The 16,468-nt window shown below is 28.4% G+C and overlaps 1 protein-coding gene across 2 annotated transcripts; it reads left to right on the forward strand.

The window, feature by feature from the left end:
* The first annotated feature begins 334 nt into the window (after positions 1-334).
* On the forward strand, positions 335-14,665 carry LOC103571391 (uncharacterized). 2 transcript variants are annotated; one of them, XM_008549546.3, is made up of 8 exons: positions 335-806; positions 895-1,079; positions 4,487-4,696; positions 4,778-5,154; positions 6,056-6,418; positions 7,013-7,774; positions 13,515-13,707; positions 13,786-14,665. In XM_008549546.3, exons 1-8 carry the CDS (start codon positions 682-684, stop codon positions 14,280-14,282), a joined length of 2,712 nt encoding a protein of 903 aa, XP_008547768.1. In that variant the 5' UTR covers positions 335-681; the 3' UTR covers positions 14,283-14,665. The 2 variants fall into 2 exon arrangements, with proteins under 2 accessions (XP_008547768.1, XP_008547766.1); XM_008549544.3 differs by having other exon boundaries at positions 13,515-14,664.
* The last annotated feature ends 1,803 nt before the right edge of the window (positions 14,666-16,468 follow it).

Genomic DNA, 16,468 nt, shown 5'->3' on the forward strand with positions numbered 1-16,468 from the left:
AGAAATTGGGCCACTTACCTTACAGTCGAATATTAATTTTAATAATTTGTACATTTCAGTTAACAAAGTAATTTATTACGGTTTAGGTCGAAGGGTTATTTTTAGTAGTTAAAAGTCAGTAAAGTTTGAGACAAAGGCAAATAACGTTTCATTCAAATACTAAAAGTTATATATATGACTGCAAACGTCGCCACAATCGCGATGGTCAGACATTTTTTCGAATGGTCTGCTGACTGTCTTCTGACCATGATTGTATAACGGTTAAATTTCTAGTCAAATTGCTTCAGTTATCTAGCGCCTTAAGGATTCATGGATTATTACTAGACTATACTATACATATCTAATATATAATCTCTGTCAATAAACAAACACTACACTCAAGTTATATTATTTCTCTCGGACCGAAAAACAATTAAAAATTATAATAATTTCTAACAACTAACATTATTTATTTTTAAAAATGGTTCGTGTATTAATATATATGTGAGCACATATTATTCATGACAATAAAAAAAAAGTTACTTTAAGAAAAATATTTTTCGTCGGAGTTATAGATTATTTTCAAACGTACATAACCGTTACAAAAAGGCACGATTCTCAAAGATAATAATTATTGAAGATGGTGGTGATCAATAAAAATTAAATTGGAATAAATAATTATTTGAAGTATATTTAATAAAAATGGAAGATTTTAATGATGCTGTTGATGGTAAACTTGCTTCGCGAATGCGACAAGTTAATCCAGAACAATTTTATACTCTTGTCAAGATGCATCTGTCATTTGAATTAGATATTAATACGGATGAGTGAGTTACTTTTTTATTTATGATATTTTTTTTTTAAAATAATTCCATTTGCATCCTTTTTCTATCCAAATTTTTTTGCCGTATATAGAAATGATCCGGTAATGGAGAAAGCTAAACTAAAAAGATGGGGCTTGTTAAACTTCTCAAAAAAACCGAAATCAGTGATGAATTTACACCAACAAAAAGGCATTGCGAGTTATGAAGGTACTATATTAACTTCAGAAGGAATTAATCAAGTCAAACTCCTGATGGAATATCTATCTAAAGAACAATGTAAGTAACTTGGACTATAAATACATTATTGTAAAAGATGCGAGCAAATAATATAGGAAAGGTATGTGTTGATTAATTTTTTTTATTTAGACTATTTGAAACCAATGTAATTTATGATACTGAAGTTAGCCGACGTCTATAATAATTGATTGTTTTTTTTTTTAACCATAAATTATAAAAACAAAAATAATTGAAAAACTTGCACGTATAGTTTTTAAGATTTTCTCCATGTGCATATTTTCATTTTTTTGCAATAGATTCGTTGAGAAAAAAAAATCCGAAAATTGTTAATTGTCTGTTAACGTCAGGATCATTGTAAGTTTGATGTCAGATAAGTCTTTATTTTTTTTAAAAAATTAACAGTAAAGTTTTCAATAAAAAATTATCGTGGGAACATTAATGAATAATTACAGATATTAAAGAACCATGCACTGTTTTTCATAAAATCGTGTATAAATTTGTATTGACATCTACGAATTCGGATTGATATCACTCAGTTTTGTATTATAATAACAATGTGGTGAAAAAAATTGCGAAATGAGTATTAAACTGTCAACTTTTATTTGTTTTAAATAATTATATTCAATATTATTATAAAAACATCTTAGAAAATGCGTTCCTGATTAAGAAAAATGATTTGCTCCATGTAAAGTGTATATCTATATATTAGTCAGTCTATTTTTAATCAGGGGTACGAAATACTTAATAAAATTTCGGTGTTAATATTTTCAAACGATTATTTTTAATCATATGTAGTTTGCTAGAATAAATAATAAAATTGTCGAATGTCTGTTTTTTTCAGTATCACAATGAATAAAGTACTCGGTTTCATTGATATCGAATCAAAAATTACTGAGAAATGCACTTTATTAGTTCGTTGACAAAACTTAATAAATAAAAGATTCGACTGCCGAATATTTTTATAAAACCATACCTGTTATTTTATTATTTCTTGATAGCTTTTAAGTACCAACTATAGTAAGAGGAGAAAGTTGTATTAATATATCGAAAAGATTACTGAAAAAGATGTTTTTATTGAAAATTACTATGATTGTTTCAGTAACTGTAGGATGATTCATAATTTGTTAAATTAGTTTTGAAAAATAATAGATAAAAAAAATTGAAAACTTAGAAAAACTTGTCAGTTTTGAATCCTCATATTTCATTACAGATCAGTAAAATTAACAGTATAAAAAAATTACTTTAATTTCACTAAACAACTAATTCGTAAAAGTAAGGTTTTCTAACTTTATTTCATAGAGGTATTTTTTTCCAATAACCAAAAAATTTATGCTTTTCAATTTCCTTTTAATTTTTGAAACTCGAGTTTTCAAGAGGTGGCGTTCCAAGATTCAAAGAATCGTAAATGAACATTTTTGAATTATTATCGCAGAGAGAGAGAAAGTGTGTATGTATGTGTAATTCAAAGGTTTGTTTTACGATACTTTCGACAAATTAACCGATTTTAATGCTCCTTACTATGGTCACGCAAAGAAAATAGATTTGTTGAGATACCTAAAGATTGGGCGGCAAACAAATTCGTTATAGTAACGAATTCAATTTATTTACGGTAACAACTTTGAATGTTGCCGCAATGAAATAAATTTGTTTTTCTACCAAATCAATTGATTTACAGCATTATATCGATTTTCTATTGTTTTTATGTAGGTTATAAATTCTTTGTAAACATAAATTGGAAATTCCATTGGATAAATGCAGTAGCTGTGAAACTTGCCTTGTATAGAGAAAATAAATTGCGGGCGCTACTTCAACTTTTATAATTATATTTTTTTTTTACTTTATTGATAATTGATATGACAAATTATTTTTATTAATTTAACAAAACGGTTTTGTTACTACAACTTACTTTAAGGAATGTTTTGTTATCATAATAAAATTATCGTTGATGCAACCGATAATTTATTATTTGTATATTATAAAAACTTGTCGCAACTTGTCTTACGTTGTGACTGTAAAAAATTTTTCTACACGATGAAAAGAGTTTATCAATACTTAGACCTGAATGTGAGGAGGAATCGGCTTGGTAGTTTTTAAGTTATTGAAAAAAATAAATTATAAAAAAATACGATCACTTTTTTTTGGTATAATTTACAAACAATTGAAACAATCATATTTAGATCAAAGACTTAATGAGTTCGTTAGATCACCGTAAAGTTAATTCAAAGATGTTGATTCGTTCAAGAGATATTGTACTACAAAAAATAACTTAACTGAGTAATTAAATCGAGTTTAACAATACCTTCTGAACAACGTGTATTTTAAAATCGTTCAGGAAAATCGTTTATAAAATATTAAGAACATTATATTTTGCAAAATTACAAATTATGTATTGTAATTTTTTTGTAAATATAAATAAAATATCCATCTTGTTAACTTCAAAGCGATTTTTTCGTATCATCCTTGTGTGGTCTCACGTGACATAAAAAAATTCAGGTAGCCACTATTAGTACTCGATCTATTTTTAAACGAATTTTATTTAATAATGGACCACTTTGGGGTGGCTGGAGGGGTAGTTTTGGTGGTCGGGGGTGGCTGGCAATTTTCGGCTGCTATTTTCCTATCTTTATGGTAATGATTGTAGAAATCTAGCCATCTCGGTGTTTTTTCTTATTTTCGTTGCTCGAAAAACGTTGCGAGCTTCAGGTACATAAAACTTTATCAGATTTAACTTGTACTAAAATCCTTTGATTTTAGCAAAAAACCGGATAATTCATTCGAGAAATATCGTCATTATTGTGTTATATAATGACTATATTTTAAGCTGCTAATGACATTTTTCTCAAAACTTCCTTTTCAAAGCCTGCTTCCATGATATTTAAAAAATCATTTAATCCATTTTGATAGACAAGGTCTTATTTTATTCATAATACAATGTCTATTGCAAGAACAAAGATTATTAAGATTGGCTAAAGATTGAAAAATAAATTAACAAAATATCAATGAATAAAGTTGTGAAATTGTTAGTATATAATTCTATAATATTGTTCTTAAGAGTTGAGACGCAAAATTTTCTTGATTTATTTTTCAGCCATAAAATTTTTATATCATTTACGCAATGATAGATAAAATATAATTTCTTAAGTATGACAAAAAATCACATGTAGACTGTCGAAAATATTGCACTTTTAAAACGATAATATTGGTTACTAAACTCTGATCTCCCTTCCTCAAATTTTTTTTATACCATACAAGCAATTTTTTAATCACATGCATAAAAGATGATCAAATTGTTATTTATTTTACTACACATTGAAATTATTAATGGCATTATAATTATATCTAAAATTATAATAATTTACTAATAGCTATCTGATATATTACACACCTTTTTGGGTTTGACACTTTAAGTTATTAACGTTCTATTATTTAATTTGGAAACTTTTAAGGTATTAATCAAGAGGGAATATTCCGGAGAACAGGAAAATTAAAACGTCAACAAGACTTAAAGTCACTTCTCTACCAAGGTCATCTACTGAATCTCGACGATGGCATCTATAGTGTCCACGATTGTGCTTCCGTATTAAAGAGTTTCCTAGCAGAACTATCCGAACCATTATTAACAGAATCACATTATCCAGTTCATTGTCAATTAGCTGGTAGATATTAATAACAGTTATAATCTCTATGTTTCAATTTAATTATTAAATGATTATTCAAACAATGTTGAAAAATTGCAGAATTGTGCAACTCAGACTCAACTATAATCGACTCCAGACTTTTGAATTCGATTCAATTGCTTTTATTATTATTGCCATCAAATAATCGGATTTTATTAAAACACCTGCTTAATCTTCTTAATCAAACAGCTTCATATGAAAGCAGCAATAAAATGAACTGTGATACATTAGCAACCCTCTTTACTCCGCACTTAATGTGCCCCAGAAAATTATCACCTGAAGCACTGCATATCAATTCACAGCATTTATCATGCTTAGTGGCATTTATGATAAAAAAAGGAGAAGAATTATTTGAGATACCTGTTAAATTAGCAACTGATATACGAGCGTACTGGGTTGAACAGGAAAGAAAATTATTGAGCCCCAACAACAAAGATGTATATTAAATTATTTAAATTTCTTAGCAATAATCTGACATAATGCACAAACCCAAAAAATTAAAAGATATTTTTTTCTTAAAAGAAAAGTTACGAAATTTTTAAGTTGTAATTTAAGTTTGAATTTTCGTATCGAAATTATAAACGAGGCTCTTAGTTTTTTAAAAAAATATTTTTTATATTTAATTACCGGTGAACGAACAAATACTGACTTAGTCAAGTAGCCTTTAAGCTATTTTAAAAATAAAGGAAAAACTTTTTTATTTTTTGTTTTTAATCACTCGAAAATGAATAAAATAATTGATGAATATTTTTGATCATGCTAAAAATTTTATAAGTCGTTTAACTTATTCGAGCCATCTTAATGGCACATTTTTTAAAAATTAATCCGTAAAGAAAATTTTTACGTACTATTTATAAGTGATAAAAATACCTACTCATCGAACAAGTATATATATAGTATGAAAGATCGTACAAAAAAATTGTTTTTTTTTTAATAAATTTAATTTAAAAATATGGACCAATTGAAGTATGTTTTGTTACAATCGGAAAAGTTTTTTAAGTTTAATATTCGCTAAATTTACAGTTTAATTTAATCGAAGCTTACCAAAAACTCCAAACGTAAAATTCTAACAAATTTTGAATTAAGTTTTTTTTTTAGCTCGGAAAGCTCAAAAACTTGGGCGTATAGTCTGATCGAGCTTTTTGAGCTTAAAGATTACAGGAAGTTTCAGAGTTGGCCTATGGGGGTTAACCTCTCTCCAGGTTTTTATTTCGATACGACTTTCGTAACTCATGTTATAACTTAGGAAAAAAATTTTTAATTTTTTTAAGGGAAGAAATAATTCTCTAATTTTTTTGATGCGTATATAATTAATGTAAATAATTTTCTTTTTGACAGTTAAATGAATCAATGTCCGACACAACGGGTACAGCGCATACAGTATTCAGTTTTGTTGATCATAAATTGACAGCTAAAGCTAATTCGACTGAAGACACACAAGCAGCATTAGCACAGTTGTATGCTCATATACAGGCAATGCCTGAATCAGCTAAAAAACGTCGTTTAGTAAAACAATTTAATAAGGAAAATGGACAAGGTACACCACGTCATATTAAACAACAAATACGCACAAAAAGTCTTGGTGATTCTATAAAAAAACATATTTTTCAAAAAAAAATATTGGGCAGTAAAAAATTAATTGATATTAATATTGGGTGTAATATAAGTAGATCGAGTAGTGAAGAAAATTTACAATTCGACGTAAGTATTATTACAAGTATTTTTCTTTTTACATTCAGCCCGCTGGGTAGTGAAGTGGGCTAACACACAAAAACTTGAATATTAAATTATGGAAAATAAATGAGTTTATTTATTCCACAACTTGGTTCACAAGCAAATTTGAACCAGAAATTCGAGGAGATTCTCCGAAAAATGTAGTTGAAGACATAGTTTTATGAGAATCTCTTCAAATTACCGATTTTAATCCACTTGTGAACCACTACTATTTGACGCAATCAACTTTTTATCGTATTTATATTACATAATATCACTATAAGTTTTATAATAGTACAAACGATTTCTTATTGTTTAATAATTATTAGTGTAGATAATCGTAAAGAAAATAACAAAAAGTTTTTGAACTAATTGATCTATTACTCAATCATCTTCAACATTATAACAAACAAAAAATAATTTGCTCATGCATACTTTCTCAGTTTTATAACATTTCATTCAATAATCTTAAATTACGAGCAATTGTAGTTAGCTCACTTCACTATCCATTGATCCATTAAAAATAATAAACTGCATGAAAATGTTTGATTAATCAATTTGCTTGTTTGCCTGGCTTAATAGAAATATAGTAACAAAAAGTCAATGCTGTCAACGCAAAAATTATTAAGTAAATCAGATGATGAACTTAGTACTGATAGTTTTATATCAATTGAAAGTGATAACCTTATTCATTCAAAGTGTATAAGTAATAGAACTGGCTGTATTATTACACCAATTAGTGAACGTAAAGAAAAAAAAGAAATGCGTCTTTTAGACTTCGATGATAATGAGAATGATCATAGTGCATGTTTGAAGTCGGCTACGAATGGTCCACAAGATTTACTAAATGAGTTGAAGTCTTCCAAAAATATGAATAAGAAATCTGATATATCTATTGAAGAATTTGATGATTTAATAGGAACAGAGAAACGGCATTTAGTAAATATTACGAATAAAGTTCGCCGTCACAGTAGTGAACCAAAAGATATATTTTCATTCCAGTTCGATGATGGAAGTGCTTCTGCCTCCATATCCAGTAAATCGGATTCAATTTTGCATGTTAAAATTTCACCGAGAAAAGAAATGTTGACAACACCAGATTTATTGGACAATGCAGAAACGACTACTAGTCATTGTAAAAATATAAATAAAATGAGACACAGTGCGTCGCCCAAAATAAAAACTAAAAATTGGCTAGCACATAGTGCGGCACACACGTCAACGCCATCAGATTTCTTACGTCGTAATTTACCTCATGATTATGGATTAACTCCTATAACTAATAACGATAAAAGCATGAGTCCTATTACTCAAAGTGCGACTAAAATGACTAAAGCTATGCAGGTATGCATGATTACGTTTTAAATTATAGTTTTAAAAATAATTCAACGTTCGATTCATTTGTCGGATTAGTCTGAAAAGTTATTGCTCTTCACGAGCTCTCAACTCGATATACATTATTATAAATATATTCTTCACCTCTTAAAATTTAAAAATACTATTTGTAAAATTGACGTTTTTGATTTCTTCAGAATCAAAAGTATGCACACACACATGCTCGCGCGTATATATATGTATATATATATATATATATTAGGGTGCGTCATTTCGGAGAAACATTTTTTTTTTAAGTGCATGTGGAAAAAATCATAGTTCAATACAAAAAAAAATAAATTTCGCGCAAGAAAAAAAATTCTATGTCGATTACAGACCTAGCTCATTGAAAAATTTGATTTTCCCATTTAAATAACACGAAAATTTTTTTTTTTTAGCTTTAAGTATTTTTAACTTGTTAACAAATAAAGAGATCAAATAGTAAAGTTAGAGATCTTTTTACTTTTCCGGCGAAAGTATCACACTTATCACAAAATGTTATAGGGTCTTTTTTGCTGACAATTTCATTTTCTACAAATTATTATTAGTAAAGTTTTTTCGAATTCCGCATTGTTTTTTAGTTATTTTCATTTCAATGTCGAGCTCTTAAAATCGATCAGAACCGCTTTTTTAAGAGCTTGAAATTAAAATGAAAATAACTCAAAAACACTCGGAATTCGAAAAAACTTTACTGATAATAATTTGTTGAGAATAAAATTGTCAACAAAAAAGATCTTGCAACATCTTGATAAGTCTGATAGTTTCGCCAGAAAAGTAAAAAGATCTCCAACTTTACTTCGACCTCTAATAACTTTTGAAAAGGTGGATTTATCAAAAGATGATAAGAGAGCTTTTTTGTAGAGCGTTCAATTTCCTACAAAAATGTGTATTAGTCTATTTGATATTTTGATTTGTTAACGAGTTAAAAATACTCAAAATTAAAAAAAAAAATTTTTTCCGTGTCATTTAAATAGGAAAATCGAATTTTTCAATGAGCTAGGCCTGTAATCAACATGAACTGTGATTTTTTCCACATGCACTTAAAAAAAAAATATTGCTCCGAAATGACGCACCCTAATATATATATATATATATATATATATATATATATATATATATATATATATATATATATTAGGGTAGCCCAAAAAAACTGAATGTTTTTTTTTCGAGTCTCTTATCAAAATTTCTTTGCTTACGATGTTTTAAGAAGTCTTTCCAAAAATCTGCTCGATAAAAAATTTTCAAGAGGTAGCTCACGGATTTTGAAAATATAAAAAATGATCGAAATTTGAATTTTTTATTTCAAATTTTTTTCTTTTTCGTGGCAGCAATAGTTTATATTTGTAAAATCATGACTATGCTGAAAATTTCAGCCCAAAACACAAATATTTAAATGGTGCTCAAGAATTTTGAATATTTACTGATGATATGTAACTAATAGTTTAAATTAGTTTTTGTATTTTTTTTTATAACTCAATTATTGTCATTTCAGTAAAATATAACTTTTGCATAACCAAAAATATACAGAACAGTCTTGAATAATAAAATTTGGTAAGTTTTGAATAAGCGAAAAACCTAAAAATTGAATTAAAAAATAAAAAAGTATGTAAATAACTTAATATTTCTATTCCTTGGGTTATATTTTCATTCATTGACATTTAAATTGATAGTGAAAAAATCAAGAAGCTTTATTATTAATATTCAAGGGTCGCCCGAAAACGTCCAAAAGACAGCACTCGGAAACATTCAAAATTCTTGAGCGAGATTTAAATATTTAAATTTTGGGCTTGAATTTTCAGCGTAGTCATGACTTCACAAATATAAACTATTGCTGCCACGAAAAAGAAAAAAATTTGAATTAAAAAATTCAAATTTCGATCATTTTTGATATTTTCAAAATTCGTGAGCGACCTCTTGAAAATTTTTTATCGAGCTGATTTTTGGAGAGGCTTCTTAAAACATCGTAAACCAACAAATTTTCATAAGAGACTCGAAAAAAAAAAAGTCGATTTTTTTGGGCCGCCCTAATATATGTATTAGGGTATTTCAAAATAAACACCTTTTTTTTTTTTTAAAGTCTTATGGTCTTAAAAGTTAGTCTTAGGTATTAAAAAATCCTCTCAAAAGAGCAGCTCGAAAGCTCAATCATTCTAAGCACTCAACGGATATTAATTTTCTCATTTGAATTACATGTAAAAAAAAATTTTTTTTTGTTTTTAATGTATAAAAGTATTTAAAAAATTTATTGTCGAAAATCGAAGTACATGGTCTTGTAGTAAATTAAATTCTCTACAAAAAATCCCTGAAAAGTTTTCTGCACATGTTTATACGATGAATCTATATACTATGTGTAATGAGTAAGGTTTTTTAAAAAGATTTCTGAGATCTTACTTATTTCCCGTATAAATTTCGAAAGAAAAATATTTTTTTTTAAGAATTAAAATTTTTTTTCTTTCTGTATTTTTAAATTAAAAAGAAAGTTCTGTTTTGAAAGTAAGAAAAATTTTTCCCATGTGTTCAAAATAGATATTTACGTCATAAGGCCGTGAAGTGGCGGTTTTTTGACAGCGACGGTATTTCGATATGAGCTTAAGATTTGTGACGGGAAGGTTCGAAACGGACTCAATTTTAACGTCCGAGGTGTAGCCGAGGACGGAAATTTACGCTCGTTTTCGAATATTCGCGTGACTAACATTAAAGCGAATATCGAAAAAAAGTCGTTGTCAAAATCGCCACTAAACGACCGAATGACATACAATATTTTTTGTTATTATCGCTCCATAAGTTTAACTTTTGAGGGATAGGAGGCAAATAATGACATTTTTCTTTTTTTTTTTTTTTTTTTTCAATCAATTACTTGTAGGTAAATATAGATATTTCTTAAACAAATAATTGACTAATTTGTATTACTTGCTTTAAAAATATACGCTGATAATGTACTTGTATCGTGTATTTATGGTTAATAAAATGGCATGTTTATTATTTTATTAACATTAGGTCCGCTTCGTAATAAACTGCCAGCAGAGAAATAATTAGCGCCACTCAATAGTAACTAAATTTAAACTTTACTCAAATTCATTGGTCAGTACACTAGAATGCGACTTTTTTTTACGGTCTCTCTCAATTTCGTCTGAATGTACATGAAAAGTTCCTAAAAAAAAGGAGGGGGTAAAACTTCACGGCCTAGGCCGTGAAAAAAAGACGGTATAGTAGAGTCTCTAAAAAAGAGTTCCTTTACGGACGCCACCCAGCGCTCAAAAGTTGAACCTTTGGGGTGAGTGTAACAAAAAAAAATTGACAGATAACATTAGCTCAAATGAAAAAACCTAAATTTCTATTAAAAAACTGTTTATTATAATGAAAACATGAAGTTATACTATTTAATATAGTTTAAAGCTTCATTAACTTTTTTTCTATTAGTTCTCTGGTGAAAACATTCAGGAGCTTTTTTTGTAGAGAATTTAATTTCCTTCAAGACTGTCTACTTCGATTTTCAAAAAAAAAAAATTTTTCAATACTTTAATTTTTAAATAACAAAAAAATTTTTTTTTACATGCAATTTGAATGGGAAAATGAATGTTCGTTGAGCTCTTAGTAGAATTGAGATTTCGAGCTGCTCCTTTAGAAGGATTTTATTTATAAATAAGACTAACTTTTGAGACCATAAGAAAATAAATTTTTTTTTTAAACACCCTAATATATATAAAAGAGAGTGGGGTCAATTGAACCAAAAATACTTTAACATTTTTTTTATATGAATAATAACAAAATGATAACTTTTTTTTTACGAAATTACAATTTATTATATAACTATCATTTCTCATAAACATATAACTTAACAAATGATAAAAATTTTTAATAAATACGAAATTGTACTACTGCATCAAATGGTTCAATCATCCCCTTTGCGGGGGTAATTGAACCACTAGTCGGGGACAATTGAACCAAGAGTATTAGAATCACAAACGAATGACTTTAATGAATAATTTACTATTCATTACAGCTTAAAACTAAAATTACAACACTTCTAATAATATTGATTATTTTATATAATATTATATGTTATAATAATCACTTTTAAAACTTCTGCCAATATAATTATTTTTTTTCTTGGTTAGTTTAGCTTTTTTTGACATTTAGTTAAGATGTACGCGCATGCCTGATGCTCACAGTGTGATTCGTGTAGTTCAACCATCCCCGAGTGTACTGGTTCAATTGACCCCGTATAATTTTATTGAAATAATTAGTTTAAAAAAAAATATTCAAGAACTATTTTACTAGATGTAAAGTTTTTTAAGCTTACTGGATCAATTGCCCTATGGTTCAATTGACCCCACTCTCCTTTATATAAGGTACCCGCAGGTAATAAGACTTTTCGGGTAATAAGGCCTAAGTAACAGAAATGATATTTAAAATATCCGCCTCCGCTAAAGGCTACTCTAGAAGAAGGGTCTTACATAGAGATGTTACAACAAATTTATAGAGTCCCGATACCACGTTCCCTGTCTTCTATATTTCATCATCCATCATATGCTGTCGTAGCGCAGAAGAAATTATAAAAAACAATTTAGTCTTCTGACTCTTAAAAAGGATACTGATAGTTTTAAATGCTGTTGAGCAAAGCAATCTAGTCTTTTGGCTCTTAAAAAGTATTGTTACTAAATTTAAGTGATGATTCATGTCTAATACCAATTTTATTAAGTATAGTTGAACTATTCCAGTTTGTTTAACCTGTAGGCCTTATTACCCTACCGTAGTAAAATAACGCCTATTCGTATGGTTTTTGTAAAAGTATAATTTTTTGTTCGCTTATGGTAAAAATTACCATTACTTCATTACATTTTATGGCTAATGTATTGAAATAACGATTAATGATACATTTCGATAATTAAATGCAATATTTTCGATTCTATTCAAAATCTCCCTTAGCTAAACCTTATTACCCGCCGGTACCTTATATATTATTTAAAGAAAAATCCGAAAAACAGTTGACCCTGCGGGCCGGCCCCAAAATTGCTTGCCGTTTTTGTGCTCTTTAAGCTAAAAAAAAATGATATCCTGCCTTGAATTTCGAGTATTAAAAAAAATTTTTTTTAAATGTAACTTTTAATTTTTCTGTATGAATTTTCTGTATGATAGATTTGAATAGAAATAAATATAATTAATCAAAATAGTGTGAAAGAAGTTTTGAATCAGATCATAACTTCGAAGTATGAAATATCCAAAAAAAAAATCAGAGAACAGTACTTTGTAAATATTTTGTTAACAATATTTTCTGAACTAACGAACCGATCGATTACAGTAAATTATGCAGTGATTAAAAAAGACCGTGAATATAAAGATATCCAATAATTATTGAAATATTTAGTACATTATCGTGTAAGGTATCTAGAGAAATACAAGGAAATTATTTTCATTTTTTAAATTAAATTAAATTTTTTAAATTTTTCGGCATCGATACCTATTGAACGAATTAAGCAATTTGAATGGATCTTGAAGATCAGTCTTCTTAAAAATATTCAAAAATTAGATTTGAGCCTTGATAAATCGTTTCAATAAAAAGTTATGACTAGAAAATTTTTTCATAATTTTTCGACGAAATTATCAATGGTTGTATTACTGTAACTTCAACGGAATTTTCATTTATATAACTAAATACGACTGCATTATTAATAACTCCTTTCTGACTTTAATTAATTATTTATAGGAGACAATGATGACACCAAGATCAAGAAAGCCAGTAATGATATTATCTGGAACAAATATTTGTAATCTTTCAAATGTGAACAAAGCTGATGGTCAATGTGATCCTGCTAATCAATTAAAAGTTGTTAATATTGATATTGACGGTGACGGCAGTAGTGATTCAATTAATCAAAAGTCACTGATATTAAAAACAGGTAGTATTGACAGTAAAAAAGTGCCTTCTGATGTCCATTTAGAACAATATATAGATCCTCTATGTCCAACTATTACAGAACTGAATGTAACTGATCTAAATGATGATTTTATCAAGACAGAACCAAGTTGTATGTCAATAACGAGTACTTTTAGGGAATATTTATTATCTCGAAGTGTTTTAACAGCAAGTCCAGTAGATTTAAGCTTTACATCACGTACGGACGATTATGAACAATCAGAATCTGACTTAAATGTACTAGATGAAAATGGGTTGTCTGATAGTTTATTACATTGTTTAGACGGTAATATTCCAAGTTCTGATACATCTGGAGTAGTTTCTGGTAGCACTAATAATAGTCTTAATAACTCAACGGAAAAAGTCCAAGAATGTAATCCATCACCCCGGAAACGTGGTACGAGTTTGCAACGTAATGACTCGAAACGTTTAATTAAACGTTGTGAACAACTGGGCGAATCACAAGAAGATGATAATAATGTGATAGTAAGTCCAGATAATGAAATGACTATAAATTCAATTAATTTCAAAGACACTTTTCAAGAAACTTCATTTTAGATTTAATTGTAACCATCATATTTTCTATACTTAATTTGTAGGTAACGGCAATCAATAATTAACTAATAAATATTTTTTATTACTTTAATTTGAAGCAAATTTTACTTTTTAAGCATGAAATATTTTCCCTCGATTTATTCTAATTGTACAACATTTAATTTAAAAACAATAGTAATAAATTAGCCAGAAAGCATATGGACAACTTCCTTCACAGCGTGTAGTTCGAACATGTGCATGAACATACACTGTAAAAAATAAAGTACTGATATCAAACTCCCTAAGAGTTTGACAAATTTTCTCTTCAGTGAAACCAAATTCGTTTGAACCAACGAAAACTAGTTTATCTCATCAAGAAAATCATTTTTATTGAATTAAAATCTCTACTCGATTATGAGAAATTGCTTATGCGTTTATGTTAAAGTTTTTAAGTTTGACCTTAATTAAACTAACATTAGATATAGTAAAATATATTTTGATTAAATTTTGGATGTACTTGATTTAAAAATAAATACTTGTTGAAGCAAACTTTTCAATTTTGAAAAATTTTACTGAAACTCTTGAAACGTTTGGTTTGACAACTTCACATGTTTCAATGAAATAAAAGTAGTTTTTTACAATACCGATCATGTCGTGTCAACCGACAAGTTTCTTGAAGAGAGAATCCGATGAGTTTGTAGGAATAATTTTACGCAATCACATTAAAACTAAAAAATATTCGACAAGAATATAAATGCATACGTTATAAAATATCGAAGTATATTTTAATGAAAGTCTTTATATTGTTGATTCGATAGAAAAATTTATTTATAAAAAGAGTCACATACTTATCTCATTTAGATCAATGTATAAGCAATTGATGGTTTATATCCATTCAGTATGAGAACAAAATACTAGAAGCACAATTAAATTTAAATTTTCCTACTGGCTTCGTAGCGTAGCGGTAAAGGTTTGACTGTCGTGCGTAGAGTGCTGGGTTCGAATCCTCCGGATACCAATATTACGATTATATAATTATTCAGTAAAATCTGTGAGTATGTTAGGATTATTTACAAAGTATAATCGATGTAATATATATAATATAATTGTTTCAATAATTAATACACAAAAAAAAAACTAGGCATCGGTTGGCTCTGCGGGCCAGCCCCAAAACTTCCTGCTGTTTTCGAGCTCTAAGAGCTGCACATTAGTATAAATACATTTTCGAGCTCAAAAATACCTTAATTCCCTTTTTTTATGAGATCTTTAAGCTGAAGAGGGTTACGTCTTATGTTAAAGCTTACAAATTCAGAATCCAAAATGATTAATGAATAAGCTTTTTTTTATATATTTATTCACAATTATGTTCAATAATTAGCTCAAAAATAAGTATTAACGTGATAGGTTGTATCTATATCGTGTAAGTATATCGTGATACGAGCGAACCTAACGATTTTTAAGCAATCACTTTCAATGACTTACATAAAGAAGAGCATATTTATTTCGAGTAATGTTGTTCAGTAATTATAATGTTATTCAATGAAAAAAGCAGATGTAGATTTCACATTTATTATTTCGGCGGCGATATCTCGAACGGATTATCTGATTGGGACGTCCTTGGCAGCAATCGAATGCTTTTATCGAGTTCTAGAGCTGAGTAGATTTTGGGAATGATCGAATCGTTAGTTTCCGAAATATTCACGAAAAACAACAAAATAACGATTTTTTTTTCATCATTCTTTCGTCGACGATATCTTTCGGACGGAAGTTCAGAAGGAATATTTCGGACGGAAGTTCAGAAGGAATCTTTCGAAAGCCACAAGAACCGTCTAAATCGGTTCATTCAGCAAGGTAGTACGAGCAGGAGGCATAGTGGGGATAGGCTGCTCTGAGTGCGCAGTAAAGGGGTGATGATGATCACGTGACCACGACAGTACGTATGGCAACACTATGATTACTGTGATTATTGTTTCTTGTTGTTATTTGTAAATTCAAAATAAACATCGAGTGTAAACAAGTATCAATTTAGTGACAAAATCATCAGCTATTATTAAAAAATTTTGTACAGTCGAGTTGCGTTATAAGTCCTATTAGTGTCTCTCTCATATATTAACGCAAGTCTGGTTAAAAGAAATAGATACAATTTGGACTTATAACGCGACTCGACTGTACTAAAATTCGTGAAATTATTCAAAATATTGACACTGAAT

The sequence above is a fragment of the Microplitis demolitor genome, chromosome 10 (genome assembly GCF_026212275.2).
Source record: "Microplitis demolitor isolate Queensland-Clemson2020A chromosome 10, iyMicDemo2.1a, whole genome shotgun sequence".
NCBI classification, from domain to species: Eukaryota; Metazoa; Arthropoda; class Insecta; order Hymenoptera; family Braconidae; genus Microplitis; species Microplitis demolitor.

Coding starts and splice junctions, on each gene's coding strand:
- LOC103571391 (XM_008549544.3), top strand. CDS start 682: ATGGAAGATTTTAATGATGCTGTTGATGGTAAACTTGCTTCGCGAATG. Junction 5,155..6,055: donor TGAGCCCCAACAACAAAGAT/GTATATTAAATT, acceptor TCTTTTTGACAG/TTAAATGAATCAATGTCCGA. Junction 6,419..7,012: donor AAGAAAATTTACAATTCGAC/GTAAGTATTATT, acceptor CTGGCTTAATAG/AAATATAGTAACAAAAAGTC.